At 33.7% G+C, this 21095-nt stretch overlaps 1 protein-coding gene across 1 annotated transcript in view; it reads left to right on the top strand.

The window, feature by feature from the left end:
* The window catches only part of LOC150096582 (beta-alanine transporter-like), a 61277-nt gene that overhangs the window by 23510 nt on the left and 16672 nt on the right, over positions 1-21095 (top strand). Inside the window, exon 2 of the mRNA XM_090408646.1 lies at positions 20978-21081. Coding sequence (XP_090264772.1) covers positions 20978-21081 — 104 coding nt within the window. The remainder of the gene's footprint in view (positions 1-20977; positions 21082-21095) is intronic.

Genomic DNA, 21095 nt, shown 5'->3' with positions numbered 1-21095 from the left:
TATTTACCAAACTACTTCATCTTCAAAGAAATCACTGTCGCCGCAATAGAAGATTAAGTTCACAAGTTACACGTTGTCATCGTCTGGTAGCATCCTCTAAAAATAGGGTTTGCAGCAGATGAGCAGCTCTTCTCCATTTCTCTCGGTCTGTTGCCTCCGTCATTCTTAAACCAGTCCATTCCACGATGTCATTAAACCGCTCCCTGATTGGCCTTCCACGTCTTCTTTTCCCTACAACTTGTAAATATAGTTCTTGTCAGATGTCCTGCAAATCTGGTCTTTCTTTGCATAATGTTGTAAGCAGTGTTCTTTTCATCCCAACTCTTCTTAAAATTTCTTGATTTGATATTTTCTCTGTACAGCTAATCTTTCCCATCCTTCTATAACACCACATTTCCAATGCATTAATTGGAAATTCTTTCCATATCTCTCTTTCCATATCTCTTTCCATAAATTCTTTCCATATCTCTCTTTCTGAGTGTCCATGACTCACTTCCATAACTTGCAATACTCCAAACTGTTGCTTTAACTATTCCAATGCTTACACTTATTTTAATATTCTTGTTTATTAAAATTCTCTTCATTTCCATAAATGCCGATTTGGCTTGACCTATTCTTTTTCTAATGTCCAACTCTGAAGTTCTTTTTCTGAGATCCATCTAACTAAATATGGAAATCGTTCCACTTCTAAAATCTTTCCTCCACATCTTATCTTTGCATTAACTCCTATTTTTTTGCTCATTATCTTGGTCTTCTTTCTGTTAATCTTTAATCCATACTCTTTACAGGAGTTTTCAGTTCTTTGAACAATTTGTTGTAATCCATTTTCACCTTCTTCCATCACCACTACATCATCCGCATACATTAAGTTATTCTTGTTTTTTCCATTTATTTTTACAATTTATTTTCACAAGTTATACACGAGTAGGTTAATGAGAATTGTTTCTGTGCCGAAGATATTCATTTTCGTCAGTATAACAACAGAACGATGACTGTAAAAAAAAAAAACTAAAGGACCTGGCTGTTCAATTTGAGCTTTACATCCCGTACTGAAAAGAACTTTAAAAAAGTGAATCAGCGTACACATAATTCGTTTCTTCTGAGTTCTGCTGGCCTATCAAGATCGATAAGCTACCGAAACGTAATTAACATATGGAAGCTTGTAAGAGAAAAGAAAGGGACGTGGAAGTAGAGGCAAGGTTCTCATGAGCAATGCAGATTCTTTGAAAGAAACAAAGTCAATTGATATCTGAAAGAACTAGATCTGTTTCTTCATTGACCCCTATTCCGGTTGAATTTTGACTTCGTATTTAACGAGGTTTTTTTTTTTAACTTACTGTTGCGAGAGCAATTCCGTAAACATTTTGTTTTCCTGATTTTTAAATGAAAAAATAAAAACAAAGTCTTTCCTTTAATGAGAAAGAGAAAAGGAGAATTTAATCTCGAAAACATTGCAGGATGGTCATTATTCTTTTTCACTTCAAAGGAGAAGTATTCTCCGAGTGGATTTTAATCGTTAGCATTTTCGTGAAGCCTTTTGCGAGAAAAAAGGAATGGCCATTCTCCCGTGCCCACTTGAATGTACGACAGAATACATAATTCTAACAAAAGAAAGACTTGGGGAATAAATCGAAGATAAAATTGCTGTTTGGCACGCATATTGGTTTGTGTAGTGATTTCCAAGAAAGCATTTAATGTGAAGTTACTATTTTCGCATCTTCACTCAGTTGCAATGAATACACACCCCAATGCAATTTGAATGGACATTTCTAGTAGGTTATTATATTTCTTCATTTTCCGAATCATAGGAACAGGAAGGAAAAAACAGCTTAACTATACAATGTCTGTTACTTGGAAAATTTACGAAATTTCAAAATTTATTTTTTAAATGTTCTTTTAGAATAAATACATAGTTGGTCTATTTATAATATAATTTTGTAATTATTGATGTTTAATATTAATATAACTGATAAGGCTGTATTTAATATTGTTTCTGTGAAAGGGTAAACGATATTTCTGACCCCACAACTATTCCTAACCACAACTTAAATGCTATCTAAAGATAGCAGCCAAATGGTTACTCAAAATTTGCACCAAGGATGAGATTTGATACTTTCAAAGTTAGAGATCCTCTATTCATTTCTCCGTAGAGAAATGACCAGCGGCGACCGATTTGAATGGCCGTGTTCCCCATGCCGTTACTTACTCTTAAAATATTCCAGAGCTGAAAGCCTGCTTCATATATCCCTTATGTTAAGCAATCGACTAGTCCAGGAAAAGTGAAAAAAATGTTTCTCTTCCCCTTACAAGTTCAGAAATCTTTTCTCGCCACGCATCAGTAACATGGATATTTCTTAGAGAATCTTCATTCCCTGTGCTCCTTTATGTCGTCACTCTCTTTTCCCCTCTTTTGATATCCCTTGGTGTTTACTTCCTCTGACAATGCTAAATATTTTTGGAAAGAACGTAAATGGTTCTTTCGGCAAATAAATCGAAACGAAATGTTCAAATATTAAAGTGAATTATAAAGAAAGTTCTCAGAAGAGATCCTCAATCTTTAGTATTGAGGAATACATTTTTGAACATGCATCAAAGTAAATTTTATCCGTAGTGCTATAAGTATTTTTATGTCTTATGAAAACAATAAGTTTGGTGTCATTCCTTACTCGAACTAATAGCACGATGGATCGGCTTTGACACTGACATAATAAAATCTAAATATTCTGAATTACATTAAAATCGTAAATTCATAACTTCATAGAAAACACTGAATTCACACGTGCTTGTTAATAGGACTACCATTCTGAGCATCTCGTTATTTTGATGTGAATTTCCCTATAGAGGAACCCAAAAATAAGGTTTCGGACAAAATTTAGTTTTTGCACTAATTTCAGAAACAGTTTTCAAATTTTTCAGTTTTTAGCTGCAAGGTTTTTTTTTTTTGCGCAATTGCAATCGCTAATAGTTTGTAAAACCCCAAAAGTATTTTATATACCATTAGATTTTAAAACTTTGCTGGCTACCGAGGCGTCATATTTATGTCTTGCATCATAATCATGGCGTTTCAGTGGTCTCTTCATTGTTTCGTACATTTGTGAAAGAAAGAGATCCTTTCTTAAAAATAGAAGTTTATAAGGCCTTCAGTGGACAAAGATAATACTGTTGCAGTGTTCTTTTTTATTCTCATAAAAAAGCCTCCGTAGCGATTACTTTTTCGCCATTTGATTAGATAGATTGATCCCATCTAAAAAAACTAAAAACCCTTGAGGACTTTTTAGCTGGTTTCAAACGGAGGTAGAGGCGTTTTTATTCTCATAAATTCGGTAATTTAAAACTGCCCATCCATCACGTGCAGCAGTTAAATCTGTTTTAAGTGATATTTGGTTATTTTTGCGTATGCCATGTTAAATAGAACCCTTGCAGGAGATAATTTGTTCTAATTTGACTGCGATTATCAGAAGCTTCTTTTATTACCTTTTTAATAATAATTATAATATAAATGAACAATTTTATAATTTGCCTCTTTGCAAGGCCTTGATAAGACCTCACTTGGACTATTGTGCGCAGGTCTGGTCTCCTGATTTCCAATGTGATTCTGATATATTGGAGAGAGAGTGCAAAGGAGAGTGTTAAAAATGATATCAGGATTGTGGCATACGTTATGAAGACAGATTGAGAAATTGTCGACTGCAGACACTAGCAAACAGCAGAAAGAGGGGTGATATGATTGAGACTTACAAACTGCTGAAAGGGTCATAAGAGATTTCAATTAATGGGATTTTTTAATTTATGGAGGGTGCGGAAATGAAGAGAGGGCATCATTGGAAGCTGCGAAGAAGGGTGTAAGGGCCAGATTTTTCTCTCAGAGGGTGGTGCGTGATTGGAATGGATTGCCATTGGATGTTGTGAGTGCAAGCAGTGTGAATGAATTCAAGAATAAGTATGATAACTGGTGTGTGTAATATGTGGCCTCCCTCCATGAATCTCTGACTCCCTAGAGCTCTCTCATAATAATAATAATAATTTTATATTTTAACAATTTATATTTATGATATTTTAACTTTTCCTTTGTGTGACTATTAATGATGTCAGAAGTTGGTAACAGACGTTGTGTGTGTCTGTTTTTTTTATTATTATTCTCTTGTGATGTGTGGTGCGGATGAGCTACAACTTTAATTACGGAAGCCAGTATGCGTGTCATCAAAATGCGCTATTATTCTCATAAGGAAATGTGACGTTAGTGAATAGTTTGCGAGACTTGTATATATCCCCCCCCCCACACACACACACCAATTTTCATTATGAAAATCATTCTCAAGTCGCAGCTACAAACACGCCAAAAAGTTTTAACATCCACATTCCGTGATGCATTCTAAATGCGTCACGGAATAACATCGGATTTTTATTTTTGAAAGTAACCATGACAACGAATAACAGTTAAGCTGGTGTGAACTGTTGGCCTACTTAATTGCCCTGCAGGAGAAAGAAATTGAATAGAGAATCTATTCAACAATTAAAATGCGTCAACAAAGAAAATGAACAATACAACACTAATGACGTAATTAACGAATTATTGAACTCTTTTTCAATTCTTTACAGTTCGTTTATACTTTTAACACTGTATATAATCTTTATTTGTTTAGGAAGTTCACCATCTGGTACACCAAGCTATTCCAGCTTGCTTGCTCTCAGCAGACTTCCCCTGATTGCCTCGTCATTGTATTACCGCAGTTGTTTGCAAGAAAGCTTTTGGAAACCTAATATGTTCTTAGATAATTCATTGACTTTAACAGAGATTAAACGCACAGTAAGAGCACAGACTTAATAGATCGCTTCATTAAGAGAAAAACTTGTAAAGATAAACAAATGAAAGCTTTCATCCGACTTTTGACAAAATTAGAAAAGGAATAGTGCATCGTTTAATTCGGTGATCAATTTATACGATGATGTACGAGGTTTTAGAAGCAAACCAACAGTTTTATGTAAGTCAAACTCTGGATTAGTGTTACTAATAAATTGGAAAGTTAATGCAATCGATAACCGTAGTGACAAATGCAAGAACTATTTTAGGCATATACTTATTTTGCTGCTACTATGAATTAGTTTAAGTGTGGGATGTGGAGAAGAGAACATGAAAGGGTCTCGGATTTAAGAAAAGATGAAAGGGAAGTAGGATATTTACGTTTCCTCTCAATTATCTCACGGTTGTCGAAGGCAGGAGATATGTCTGTGAAGAGGCAATATGCATTCTTTAGGTTGTTCAAGAGGAGCCGGATGATGGCTTCTGTTATTGGCACAGACTATAGGTAGCGGTATGGAATATGCATCGAGAAAAGGCTGTGTTTTTAATGTGTGTTTTCTGACCTTAGAGACGTGATATCAAAGCAGTTGATGTATGCTTCGTGTACCATACGTCTCCCAGTTCTTGCACCATAAATAAATTCACTGGCTACCGCAGAGTGCAGAAATTTCTTGTGGTTCTCGTAAAGACAGAGATATCTGGTTAAAAACAACCGTAGTGATTGCGAGAGCATTTCTCTAGAGAAATATCTTCAGAATACGCTGTTTGTGGTTTGATCATGTACTCCTAGTGAAATCTGTAGCGACTTTGCTACTTTAATTTATTTTGGTGAGCTATTTACTTTATGTCAAGCGTAACTATTTGTTTTCACTTTCCTTCTATGTTTAGGAATTTCTGACCTCTTCTGAATGTAGAAAAGCAAGACGTATATCTAATATTGATATTGTAATGACGTATGCAAATTAAGAGGTGTTTATAATTATTTTAGTTCCTGGTATGTAAACGTAATCTTTTTTTGAAAAATTTACATTTCCTTCTAGGCAATAGAGACAGACAAATTTAATGACGACTGTAGAAAATTGCATGTTCTATTAAAAGCTCTTTCATATTAAATATAATACAATTTCTTCGATTTCACCTGCCATTCTTCTTTTAATTTCATCCCCATTTCGCTTTCATATTTTATAAGATGAACGTCTGTGTGTTATCTGGAGAGAATGTGCAGAGATGTGATAGTCTGATAAATATTAAATCCTGTATTTCTCTCTATATGTTTCCGTTCAGAATTGCCCAGTTTTAATTTGCAGTCTCTAGCCGACGGGTTTATCGATTTGGAGTAGACATCTTCGCAGATACAAATCGGTTTAAACAGCCTTATATAATCGACGCATGAAGGTTGCGTATAAGAAGCGATTTTCGCAGAGAATATTAAATTCTAAGCTTATGAGTGTGCATAAAAATATTTATGAAAAACTTAGAGGCCAAGTTATTTTAATTTTAATAGCGTAACTTTCATAAAGAAATACTTTAGAAAGTCCTTTCTCACTTCTGCAAATCGGATGCCAGAATGTTAATTTTTCATTCACTATCTTCAGGTTGTAGCGCAGATGAAAATATACATTGTTGATTGTTTAGCTTAAAATTACTTTATAGCTTTCCTATTGTCGAAGTGGATCTTGTGCACATCTAAAATATGGCAATTTTAATAGCATAGTGAGTTAATATGTTGACTTATAATAGCAAATAATACGCTAAAATATGTCTTAATTTTATTTCATAGTTGGACTTGAAGAAATGATGATCTTCCGATGTCTGCAGATTGCCATTAAATCGGAATTGTCATTTTACGCATTGTAATATCACGGAATGTCCAGATCAGATAAAACTAACTAATTTTGCAGTTTACAACTTGCAGTGCACTAGAAAATTTGTTTTAATAAATAAAACGTTTATTTCATAATATGTTTTGTTTATTTGGCATAGTTTAAAATTTAAAAAAAATTCTCTAAATTTTAATTTATCATATCATTCTGTTTGATATTCTGTATGGAAATTTTATACTACTGTATTTTTAATTGTTTCCTTTTCCTCACAAACTCCCGCAATATTTGTTAGATTATTTAAATATTAATTTCTCATCTTCTGTTTAAGCATCCAGGATTTTGTTTTCCTTAAGTGATCGATCTTTTCTTTATTTTCAGTTATTCCTTCAGAGTTAATATGAATTTCTAAGTATATAAAAATCATCACTTTTCTGATTATTTCTAACTTGCACTTGACTGGCTGCCTACTGCTCACAAAAGGTTTTTGATATGCATTGACCAATTTGTTGGAAATATATTTCTTTTTGAAAATAATCTTCTGCTATCATTTACTATCGACTGCTCCCATTAATACGCATTTTTGCATACTAGATCTTGTTGAATATCTTATTCTATTTTTATTCCATTAATTTCTTATCTTTTTTTAGTTCTGTTATTTCATCTATTAAAATATTGAACAAAAGTGAACGTATTGAGTCACCTGTCTAACCCCTTTCATTTGTTTATTTTGTTTTACTATTGCAACGCATTACTGCTCATTCGATATCTATATAGCTGTATGTTTTTATTTTCTCTACATTTAAAATTGAATTTTATGCTATCGAATAATTTTTGCGGATATATACACTGCTCAAAACAAGTAGTTGATATTTTGGTTTTCTTTTATAATTATAAAGTTATAAAAATAATTTACAAATGTAACACATTTATTTAACAATATTCTTAATACAACAGTGCAGAACACACAACTGCGTACAAAAGCATGTTAAAACTTTCGAAACGTGTCTCAGCCATATTAGTATGTGGGGGGGGGGGGTATAAAAACGTGGCTTGTTGCGCTCACTTCCACAGTGCATAATTATTACTTCAATTGTAAACTTGTGTCCCCTACCACCGATTATTTTATTAAAAATGGCAGAGCAAAATGATGTACTGGAATCCATGACTTGGAGAGCCATTGGTCGATTAGAAGCTGGACAAACGTAGCAAGTTGTCGCTCAAGCGTGTCATGTATCTCAAAGCGTATTTTCGCAACTTTGGAATTGCTTTCTGGAGACGGAAAATGTTCGAAATCGTCTTCATGCAATAGGTTTATATGCTCCAAGACCAATGGTTTGCATTCCAGTTACTACAAATCACAAAAGAATCCGAAGAATTTGGGCACAGGAACACCGCAGTTGGACAAATAAGGATTGAACTCGTGTACTTTTTAGTGACTGGTTCAGTCTGCAACCAGGTAACCGACGTATTTTGATAAGGCGTGAACGTTGAACAAGAAATAATCCACAGTTTGTTCGTGAAATATCCCAACATGAAGGTGGGAGTTTGGTATGGGCTGAAATACGTATAAGTGGCTATACTGATTTCTATTTTATCAGAAACGGTTCCTTACCAGCCCAGAGGTATCGCGATGAGATTTTGGAACCAATAGTTCGTCCATATGCTGCTGCAATTCTCCAAGAATTCATTTTTATGGATGACAATGCTTGTCAACACCGTGCAAATTTGGGGAAGAAGGTATTGAACGAATGGACTGGCTTGCCTGTTCACCGGATTTTAATCCAATCAAACATGCCTGGGATGCCTTATGTAGGCGCGTTTCTTCTCGACTGGTGCGATGATCGCTTCAAGAGCTAAGAATTGCTCTCACAGAAGAGTGTGGAAATATCCTATAAAAACTCTTTGATCATCTTATCCGGTCCATGAAATCAAGATGTACCACTGGTTTGGCTGTTAATGGAGACCATACGCCCTATTAAAAATTAATAAAAGCGTTTTTGGCTCTCCTTGTTATTCTTATTAAAATTATTTCGCGCTAAAATGTATAATTTATTAAATTTGTAATAAATATCGATTATTTAACAATATTTCATTAATTAACCCTATCCAAAAATACGAAATAGTTCATGTATAAAGTAACCAATAGTTATAATTATATGCAGAAATTTATAATTTTAGAAAAACTAAAATATCCCATAATTACTTTGAGCAGTGTATAAAACACATACGAACACAGAGGTTTAATTTTTATTAGGTGTTTTCTTTCAAATTTTGCATTTTTCCTAGCTGTTTAATATGAAACCCTTTTCTCACATATGTGAAATGATGGCCAACCGCCTAGAAAATCTGTACCAAGCATAAACAAAAATTTGTATGAGTTCGAAATAGAATAAGAACATTATAATTATTAGGATGTTTTAACCTTTTTTCTTTTATTTCCAATTGTCCTCCCTCTTATAAAGATGCATGTTTAATATTACCTTTAAATATATCCCAATTTTGATTCACTTCTGTGTTTTCTAATGTCAAGTGTTTGAATATTCCTTTCATTAAATCATATTCTTCTTGATCTCTTTGTGTGATATTTTAAGCAGCTATTTCCGATTTCTTTGTTGCTGATCCATGTTGCTGTTCCCCTCATTTCTTCGTTTTTTGAGAAACACAATTTTACATCCTAAGACAGCATGTTGACGTAGTAGTCTGACCCCCCCCCCCCCCCTCCATGTAATCTGCACATAGCGATGCAGACTTCATGAATCGAGGGGCACTATTGCAGTATATTCATCTCACATGCTTTGCCAGCATTGCCTGTTCATTATCTTCTATGTTCGCTATGAACAGTTTCCTTTCTTACAATAACAGAACAGATTTATTAAAACTATGGACAAATAGTCCGCGCGGTTAGCCTAGTGGTTGTGCGCTTCGCAACCATATGCCTGGGGAAGGTGTGTCCTAGGTTCGATTCTCGTCGACGACGTGAGGAGCTCAAGGATCTTCCTCAGCCATAGCCGAGTTAGTCGGTCTTGGGCGTAGGCAGCAAAGCCCCCCTCAGTTTAATCTGGGGTTTTCATCCCGCAAACCTGCCCAGTGAACACACAGGCTACAGTCATAGGATACCTCCAGGTATAAGGATAAACAACCTATTCCTTAGGGTTCCGGTTGCCTACACAGTAAAAAGTGTAGGTCTACGCTTGAGCAAAATTAGGATTAGGACTACCAAAATATAATATCGTACACTGGTACGCTCATGGTATCGGTGTACGATAGGTTTCGAACCTTTCTTGCATGGAATTCATTTAATAAAATCAATTATCAGAGATGTATAGTACATTAGGACGAGAATGTTCCCTGATTTGGAAACTGGTAATATTTATCAGTTTAATTTAACAAAAAATATGGATATTCAGTTGAAATAACATTTAAAATTTGGAAAACAATATATTTAGAGAAAAAATATCCGGAATTGTAATATATACAATTCTGCTTTTCTTCTTATTAACTACTGACGAACATGTGGATAAAGTTTTTTATAGTTACGTTATTTACTTTTATTTATCTCCTGTCATATTTATATATGATGAGCGCAAACAGTCAAAGAAATAGTTGTGTAAACCAACTGACATTTGTTCTAGTTTAAAATGGAATCCGAAAACGCTAACAAATCTTTCACAGTCTTGCTAATTAAACGACAGGTAAAGGTAAAAAAAATCACTCTGTACAGAAATATTTTGTCCCCACCCGATCTTGTTATTGGCTTAATAAGGAATACGATTTATAAAGATATTAGAAACTCCGATATAAAAATCTCATTAGCCTTTTTTCTTGTAAAAATGAAAGTCGTTCCAGATTGCTTGCTTTCCTAAATGATCAATATTGCCTTGAGAGGAACCAGCATTTTCTTAACATCTAAACAAATATTGAAAATCCTTCGTCGATCATCAGTGTTAAATAACGTGCGATGTATAATGATCACACAATGTATCAATTATTACGTTTCGGGATAAACCCTATTCTTCCATCTCTGTCGATCCGGTGGATGCAGAATTCAATCGATGTGCACAACTATTGAATTCCCTCCCACACACACCCACACCCCCGAGAGCTGAATTTATAACTTTTCTTTTTAGAAAGTAGCAATTCTGGTACATGTAATGGAACGAATTTTGTCGTCGAAATTATTTTAGCATGCGACGCACACCCGAACTGGAAAATTGTTCACGTCGAACAATACATCTTTAATAGAACGCATTCGCTTCATTAAGCTAAAATAGTAATGCATTAAATAATTCCATATAGGGATGACTGAAACTAAGGGAATACATGGATTAATATTAATCTCTCAATACGGGTAAAAGCGTTGACCAATAATACATTTCTTTTACATTTAGATTGTAAATGTATAAGAAATATCATATATTGAGTAGCAGGTATAGTAATTAAACTTGAGTATTACTATACCCAAGTTTAATTACTATACTTGGCTAAGCTTTCGAATGATGCGAGAATCGCCAATACTTTTATTACTAAAAAGTAAATCATGTATGTTACTTTTACTTCATTCTCTGATATTACTTTTTTGTGGAGCACTTACACAAGCTTTTGTGTAAGCAGGAAAATCAATAGCAACATTGGAGAAGACTAGAAAATAAGATTACTTGCATAAAACATGTCAGTAGAAAAGGAAACATAAGCGTGTATGGAGATATCGGAATCAGAGTCCGTTCATTGAAGAATTTTCGGAATTCCATACTTGTTCACCCTCGGAGTGTATTCATTCTGAATTCGAATAAGAGTTTCCAATCTGTTAGCAGAATGGATGCATCCGTTTCTCACATTCTTCCGATTATCATATACGAATAGAAGCTTGTTGACATCGTAAACGTGTAACCAAGCGAACTATGACCAGTATTTTACGCAGTGTAATCTACCTGCAGGAGTTGCTGATAACAACCACTGAGTGTTACACGCCTTGCATATGAACATTTCAAGGACGAAACCATGTGGAATATGACTCGTGGCAAGCATCGATAAGAAAGATTATTCTTGCTGTGATAGCTTCGTATTTTATCACACGCTTGCCTGCTTATCGTAAACGAAGCATAGTTCTGTCTCCTCTTAAGATAAATACTATTTTGCTATTCTCCTTGAATAATAAAACTGAGGAACCACTGTTTGCACAGCGTCATACTTCAGACTTAACGTATTGTTAGGATTTCTGACATTGCCGGTGTAGGCTTTATCAGTTGTTTATTCTCTGTAGTCTTCCTCACCGTAAATCACTACAGAATGTATCAGTTAGAGACTTCCTTCTTTAATGGAAGGGATACTATTGGAGCTAACACTTAATGGACGCAGTAACACGAAGGCCTGCAGGGATTACAGAAGAATTCTCGCTTCTAAGGGGTTACTTTTGCGTAATGCAACTGTTGTCACTTCTCTCTCCAAAGATGGTACGAAACAAATCGTGTTTTATTCATAACCCTGTTGATGTGATAATGCGTTGGAATGCAATGCATTGTCTTATAATGAGCTCATTAGCGGTGAAGGATAATTAATGCAATTAGACTTTCTCTGAGTTGCGCAATCTGTATTTACATTTGCTTCACTACTTGTCCCAGGATGACTGACGTTTTGAATAGAGTGTCTGGCAGAAGCATTTCCTTTGATGGAATTGTGTGACAGTTCATTTTTCAAATAAAGAAGTCAAGGGATGATGCCTATTTTTAAGGTAGTCGTAATAGTTTTCTAAGGAGAAAGATCTGTTTCTCGTATATCGGATATTTTCATCGAATTTAATTAATAACTCCGTTTTTTCCAAAGAGTTAATAATGTTTCAGCTCCTATGAATTAAAAAAAACAAAAAAACTATCAATGTTGATTTGCCATTTCCTCGCGAAGAAATATTTGAAATCTTAATATTATAATCTCATTTTCTCCAATAGTATTCGTGTGTTCTGATAAAACATTAAGGAGAAAAAAACATAATTTTAGATCAGTACTTCCTATTGATAAATGAGAAAAACCTTTTCTTTGTGATCAGCTCCGAGAATTTCTCTGTATGCCTACGGCAACTAGAACTTATAGAATACGGGGAGGCTAATCTAATTAAAGAAAGCGTTATTTGGATAGGAATGCTGATAAGGGCATATCTGCTTATTGTTACAAGTCAACTGAACTTTTCATCTCTAACAAGAGAAAATATTTGCATACTTAACGATAAAGAATTTCTGTATGTCTGAATATACGTAATTTGCATTGTTATCTTTCTGTTACCATGGTTATTGCATGAATAGAAGCAAAAATGTTTCAGGATAATTTAGTGCAGGACGAAGAATACTAGATTAGAATGAAGACCAGGTTGCGACCATTCCGTTACGAAGGGACAATTGGGAAAGCTTCACTGCTCTCTTGTTTCATGCTGCACGCGCATGTGGATTTTGCTTTGTTTTTGATATAGGAAAATTTTACAAGAAATAGAAGGGATCAAGCGTTTGAATAGCACTAATCTGTTGCATGAATATTCCTTACAATTTCAATACTGTTATAGGGACTTTACGCAAAGAAATCCAGTGGTGAACAAATTAATCCGAACTCACATTTTTAAGAAAAAGTTTAATTTCGCAAGAAATTAAGTACCAAAATTAAACTCCACCTTTACGTTATATGTTCCTAATAATTTCATTAATTTGCTTAGGCATGGACTTAGAAATGTGTTCTACAAAGTAGAACACTTATTTCTGCATCTCGAAACCACACTTTTGTAATGGAATGCGTTAGGTTATCCTTTGTATCACACAGTTTAATTTTCCAAGTAACGTTTTCACTATGGACCACATATTTTCTATTGGGTTGTCAGGAGAGTTACCTTGCTACTTATTCAATTGGATGTAGTGATTTTTAAGGAACTCGTTCGTTTCTTCTGAAGATTGGCATGGAGCGAGGTGCTGTTGGAAGATGAGTTCTTTGTGTTTCTGAATCTGTGGGATCATCTTTTCTCCAATACTGTTATGTATTGGTTACTTTTCATAATACCGTCATAGGTAATACAGCCCCATAACATATTTTATCTGAGTGTTTAGGAGCTTTTTGAAGGTGAGAGGGAGATCTTCTCAACCACTGATTTGCGAACATCGGGTACTTGTTCTCCATAATTTTGGTCAACAGTTGTTTCTTTTTTGGTCTGTGGGCAGTCCTCACTGCTTCCAACAATCTTTGACTGACTGTCGTGTCAGAAACATTAATGCCACGAGCTGCCAAGTCTGTTTAAGTCTACAACAAACAATTGTGGATTCATTTTGCTTTTCCTAACCTGTAAACGATTTTGAGTAAGTGTAGCTTTCCCCTTTCGCCCATATTTTCGTTTTCTGTCAGGAGAAAAGGTATGTCTCCCTAAACCTCTTTATAAACCCATCGTACCCAAAACAACAGCAAACGTACTGGCAATTTCTCTTTGAGTCATGAATATGTGCACATTTTTGGACGCTTTTTTGGAGAGGTATCCATTTCATAGGCATACAAAATTAAGAAAAACACCACGAATGTCAACTTATTTACACTATTAAAGACACACAATCCTATTAATAAACATCGTAGAGACAGGTAAGCATGCAGTACTCAATGGATATAGCGAACTAAAACCAAAACTACAATTCGGCTTGTTCGGATTAATTTGTTTGCCACTGTGCTTTTGAAACTAAAGTTGAAATAAAATGCTAGCTAATAATTTTCTTTATTTCTCCCGATGAAATATATATCGTCCTTTGATGTGCGGAATTTCCTTGACAAGAAAATGCATTTAATGATGTCTGGATGATGCCTCATAAGGACTACGAGAAAGACTTAAATCTTAAAACAAAGGAAAATGCATGCAATTGACAGACATAATTACAGATTTAGTCGTTTCGGCAGTAAATACAATTAAACCACACTATCTTTACTAAAATATAAACTAGATTGGTTCTGACGAGTCACCTAAAAGTAGGTACTTGTGACGAACTTCGTTAGAGAAAATTTATTGCACTTTCTCTGAATTGCCAAACTTTGTGTGCGTATTTGTGCTTTCTGTATTCAATTCTCTTAGCAATACACGGAAATTAGAAAGTCAATGAGAAAAGTTCAGATGTAGTTACTGGGATATGTTTGCTGAGGGCTTATATCGAGTGATCTGTTATTATATAGAAACGTGTGAAAAGACAGAACGCGAAAAAAGCAAAAAAAGTTTACTACCTCGAGTAAATTGTTTTCTAACTTTATCCAGTTAATTATATGTATTTCAATTACAAGATTTGAAAAAAGAAACAACTCTTTGGTTTTTTTTATTACTATTTTTTAATTTATCTCAATTTGCTATAATGAAAAAATATTGTCAAAGAATAGATTTCGCACGATACTGGTTGGCCATTTTCAAACTGTCCCACCTCTAAATGCACTGAAGATAAATACTATTCATTTGACATTTTGCAAATTTTTAAATCGTATACGCATCATTCCAAATTTCCTTCCGAAATAATTGCTATACGTCAATCAGGTATGGAAACCATACCTGATTTACGAATTTTTAATTCAGTACTTTACGTACTAATGCACGAAATGGGCTAGTCGCAAACTCGTCTATGATAAAGTAATTAGTTATGTCTAATGATGATTTTAAAACGAAACGAGTAAAGCATTAGTGGACCGAAGTTTTATTTGAGTACTAAAGAAACAAATTTGGAAATTTCGTAGCTTTTATTTAAATTTCAAAGGAATTTTCGGTGGCTCAGAATGCGATCTATTTCCTATATTACGTAATGTGTTCATGAAAGTTTTTAATCGATTTGGAGGCATTGTATTCCTTAAAGGTAAATGAGTTTAATGGACATTACCAAGTATAATATCAAATAAAACTGTAATCCATGGATTGTTTATATAGATCTTAGAAATTAAGGCAGTCATTGCTTCATTAGTTTAGGAACACTGTCTATTTTGTCGGTGTATTTGTCAAGACAATACATGGGCTGAGTGTTTGTTGCTTGGTCAGCCTTAACTATCGATATAGAAGGGACGAAAGGGACAATAAACATTTAGGACAACAATTAGCATTGTTAATACGTAATAGCATATTGGATTTAAATGTATTATTAAAAGAAGGCAAAAAACACTCGAAATCATCGATCAATCTAAGTTAGAAATCTTTTTTTTTTTTTTTTTTTCAAAATATTTCTTAGATACTTGAAGGAAAATAAGAAGAAATATTACTGCAGTCAATACACGTAACTCGAAATTTATACAATGATGAAAAATGTTTAGGTCCTTATTCATATTTAAATGTTACACTTATCAGTGTTTCTAATGATTTTCTTTTTTTTGTGGGGAGATAATTTAACTGTTGCCATAGTAACATTGAAACTATGTTGTTAACATAGTTGGAATTTGAAACAGTGAAATTATCTTCGTATTTTATCAAAGGATGGAATGGTCTGTGCATCGGGTTATTATATAAAGATTGGTCTTATATTCTACAGGGAAATGTAGAATAGTATAGGAATGGAAATATACGGATTTTTGCCAATGCACGAGATACTGACACACACATTTGGTCAGTTGGATATTCTGTTTAAACTGGAAGTCTACGAGATTTTTCTTGTATATATATTTAGAGAATATTATTTAGAGAATGCAGTCAGGAATGCAATGGCTCGCTTCTATTAAATAAGGAAAGAAAGAATATTTCATTACTGACCGGAGTTTAGATACCCCACAGGGTGTTAATCTTTCCAAGATGGCTTTTCAAACATTCTTTTTTCACATTTCCATTCTCGATCTCTTTTGCTGACATCACTATTTTCTGCCACTCGTTTGGAATGTAATTTACTTTTAAACTCTTACAATAGCAAATAATTACCGTTATTCGTTTTGATTCATATTTAAATATTGTGTTTACTAGGTTTGTATGCAAATATTATTAATTCAGTAGAAGGTAAAATAAACATGCTCAGTATGGTAATTTAAGATTTCACAAATATTTATATGGCATTATCTAAATTCATGCATTATCAGTTTCGCGTATATTTAGGCACATTCATTATTGATGAAGAAATGCAAGTTCCAACACGCACCACGCTGTAAACTTCATTGTTGTGTGTGAGGAAGTAAATCAGCATATTTCATTAACGCGAATGGTTATCGCCATTGTAAACTTCTACGTGATTTTAAATAATATCAGATAGTATATAAAAGTGCCTTCTTAACAGCGGAGAAATAGATAAATACCCACTGAGCGATAACAGACGATGCTAATTACCTTTTAATTATCCTTCATACTAATATAATTATTCTAAAAGAATTACAACGACCACTGATTAATAGCAACAAATGCTAATATGTATTCAACACTGTAATTTAAAGTAAAATTAATTATGCAGCTACTAAATGCAAATGAAATATTTATACTTTTTCCTTTTCATTAGTTTAATTCTGAATATAGCAATAACCGTCTAATTTAATTATTTACATAAATTATGAGTTTAGTTTTGGATTTCGATATATTGGCTGCTCATCAGGAAAAAAACTGGCTGTTGAAGTGCAAAAATAAGGCATGAATATTAGCAATTTCCAATGCGCTAATGTTTCTTATTTTAGATACCCGTGAAAAAGTATTGACCCATTAAGAAGTATCTTAAGGTTCCTCATTTCTTACTCAGAGAAAACTTTTAAGTTCCTTTATATCTGTTTCAACATTGTACTGCTTGTACAAATGTACTTTGTACAAATGTACTTTGTACAAGCAGTACAAATGTACATTGTACTGCTTGTACATTGTACCAATAAAGCTCCTCAATGGAAGCTATTGGCTTATTTTAAGATCTGATTAAATCCAATCCAGACCAGAATCATCACGCAAGAGATTTCAAATAACCTTCCTTCAACGTTGAGTAATCTGTTAAAACACAATCTTTTCATAGTAGATTATAATTCCTTAATATTTTGTAATTCCCCATTTTTGAATGAGATGTCAAGTAGACTAGTGGTCGCCTAGCAACAGAAATGTGACTAATAATTCGATGTTTGAGTCATTTTTTGTTAATGTTCTGTTCATTTTTATAAATAGTTTATTCGTCGACATGACTGTGTGAAAAACGAAATAAATTTCATTTATGGGAGTTAATTTCCCATTTCAAATACTTCGTTTAGGAATAAAAATCCTTACAGGAGTTACTTATTATTCACGATATAACAGCAAAGCTTTATACATTTAGGCTTAAGAGAACTCATTTAAAATTATTTAATGGGTTATATCGATCTCAAAATTCACTTGTATCATATGATAATTATTTGTCTGTAACTTGTTTCTAATTATGAATATTTCAAATGAATTCCCCTTAGAGAAAGGGTGTTTTCTACCAAAAGAAACCAGTATTGTTAAGAATGGAATACCAGAAAAATAGCCAATTTTCTAGTGTAACAGTTATCACCAATTTTTGAGATGACAAGCGAAACGAGTAGGAAATTTCTGTTTTTCATTTTTAAAGGAAATAGTGAAAATATAAGTATAAAATGTTAAATTATTAAAGGCTGTATTTTACAGGAAAATATACATTGATTTGTGCAGAAGAATTTTCTTTCAAGACATGCGTCATCGTAATCATTGATTACGATGACGTAATAATCATCCGATTATTACCAAAATAATCCGATCTGTCAGAGAGGAAGCCAAGCACATTGGCAATCGGAAGAGGTTGCTAGAATGGCTTGAATACAATAAATAAATCGTTGTGTTGGTGTAATAGAATTATCTGGATAATGTGCAACAAAAAGGAGCAAACATACCTATATCACTAAAGCGTAGGAATGCTTGACATGTGGAGGTAGTAAGATGGATGGGGAGTTGAACTTTTAACTTCAAATAATAAATTCCTTTTAATCAATTTGAATGCTAATTTTTATATTTATTTTTAAACATTTTATAGCGCACGGAGGTTATTTTTAGAGGAAATGTTCATTGTGGAGTACTACTTGCACGCTAATAGTAAACTAAAGTATTAAGATTGAAATAAATGATTAAAATATCCTTCTTTTCAGGTGACGTGGGGAACTACAATTGTCTAGGACATTCCGTCACCTCAATCCTTAAGCTTCCTTTACCAGAAATGTGGCAATTAAGACTGATATTTTACTTTTACGGGCATTTTAACAGGATTACTTTAATAGTTGCCATTCATTTGATTTTGCTTTATGGTAGAAAAACGTTTTCACAGTATAAACAGCAATATATGAAATACTGTTCCAAGAGTCTTGCAGACATCAATAACCGACACGTGACTGCCTTATTTACTCAGTCTTGAAGAAAAAACTTCAGAAAATAATCCACCAATCGAAATTATCTTATAGAAATAGTTTAGTGATGGTATACAGTATATTCGATATTGTTAAATTTTCCCTGAAGAACTATAAGAATGTGAAATGAACTGCACAAACCAAGAATTAAAAAAAAAAAAAAAAAAAAAAACCTCGATTGCTATTAGTATATTTTTCATACAGAGATGTCATAAAAGCATGATATTCCTATTCACTACTTGGTAATTTTGTTAATTACCAAGTCAAAAAACAATAGTCTTTGCCAAAAAAATCTGAAAAAATAACTTCCCTCGGAAGAATATAGACCAAGTCTTGTAGCAGCACAAACGTTGGAAAACTTTTTTTTTCGATACAAAGAGGCCCGATAGTGGGACCTATTAATTCGATTCACTAGATTTGGTACCAAACTGCGCATCTATGTTAGCTATTGAATAGCGAGAGGGCGATAAATGCCTGCCATTCTTGGCTACAATACTGCTTAGATGGGTAAAGAAAGTGTGGCGTCTCACAACGTCTTTTGTAATAGGAACATATTGCAGGCGCAAGTGCACCAACTGTACTGCCTCTCTCTCTCTCTCTCTCTGGCTTAACGACAAGATACCGTTTATAACCACAGCCGTCATCAATTTCCCAGCACACACAGCTAAGCTTCTATCTCCAGTCATCGATTTCCACTTCAACCAGCAAGCAAAAAAGGAAGAGGTGGAACCTATTTGCGAAATAACCCTATACTTTTTTTTTGTTTGTTTTTAGCGTGTTAACCCCCTCGTATTCAATAATCATGAGATTTATTTCCTTATATTTAGTATTTCCGTAACCTTTCTTTGCATAAACACGGATGTGACTTTAACCTAGGTGCTGGTGCTCATGCAAACTGCGGATGTTAATATCCATGAAATGTTGCGAAACAAGTCTCGCTTTTAGACGTGAGTTTAAAGTGAAGCATTGTTAAGCAAACCGTAAGTGCTTTGGGAATTTGAGAATCCAATTTTACCTAAATAGAACACGAAACTGCTTTTTAGTGTAGCATTGCTCTTCACGTTGTTCATACGGAAGGACACTCAGAACTATGGAAAAAACGGAATGAATTGCTTTTCACTAGCTGGCTAAGCAGAAAATTTGTATCGGTGCAAAATTGTATAATTCTCAGCAATATCCAGATTTAGTATAGACACCTTTTGCATATATTTCACTCCACCAAAAATAACTTTTGTAGTATTAAAATAATTATTTCCGTTCCTGCATTAATGCACGTATGATATTAAATGTGAAACTTTCTATCTATAGTTATAAGATATAATTAATGGTGTTTATTATGATTTCATAATTATAGGAAATATTTTAAAATAAAAAAATTACATAAAACTTACGTTCTACTTTTTTTTCTAAAATAAAGAAAAAATGTCCGCCAAAATATAAAATTTGCATTGCATTTTCCAGTAATTTTATGTAGAGAAATTGAATGAATTTTTCAAACGATATGTTCCCAATATCAGTTTTAGTAATTCTTTATAGCATCCGAGAAATGTTACGTCAATTTCAATCTTTAATGTATATTTTGTTTGTTTCTCATATCCAAGAGGAGAAAATTAATAGTATTTATATGTTATGTACATATTAAATTAACTTGAACGCATTTTCTTATTATTATATACAAAATGGCATACCCTGATCGGTAATATGTACCACGATATATAAGCTCTATAGGTTTACGTGAAATAGCAGAATTTTAAACATCATAGAAAATCATTTCCATTTGATGCAACGAGATACAATCTAGGAATGGTTTCCATAGCGACCGACCGACCGGATGGAACTCAATTTTCAGTTTGTATTTTTTATTATTTTAAATAGATGTGGGGTATCCTAACTGTTTCTTTAGATATGTGTTTTAAACTAGTGTCTTATCCCCCCCCCCCTTATCAGCATCGCACACTACATCGATGTTGATATTAATTCAGATGTAATTACAGTGTCACCTAACATTAATAGTTATTTTCTTGCTTATTTTTTGTAGTGGGACTTAGTATGTGAGCAAGATTGGCTTCCTACTGTAGCGCTGGTCTTGTTCGGAGCAGGAGAATTTTTGAGCCTGCCTCTTTACTTTCTTATTATGCAGAGGTAAGTAATTTGCA

Source organism: Typopeltis vanoorti, chromosome 18, assembly GCF_054136105.1.
Source record: "Typopeltis vanoorti isolate ZY-2024b chromosome 18, IOZ_Tvanoo_1.0, whole genome shotgun sequence".
NCBI classification, from domain to species: Eukaryota; Metazoa; Arthropoda; class Arachnida; order Uropygi; family Thelyphonidae; genus Typopeltis; species Typopeltis vanoorti.
The sequence above is the reverse complement of the archived record's forward strand: the minus strand, read 5'-3'. Positions and strand labels throughout refer to the sequence as shown.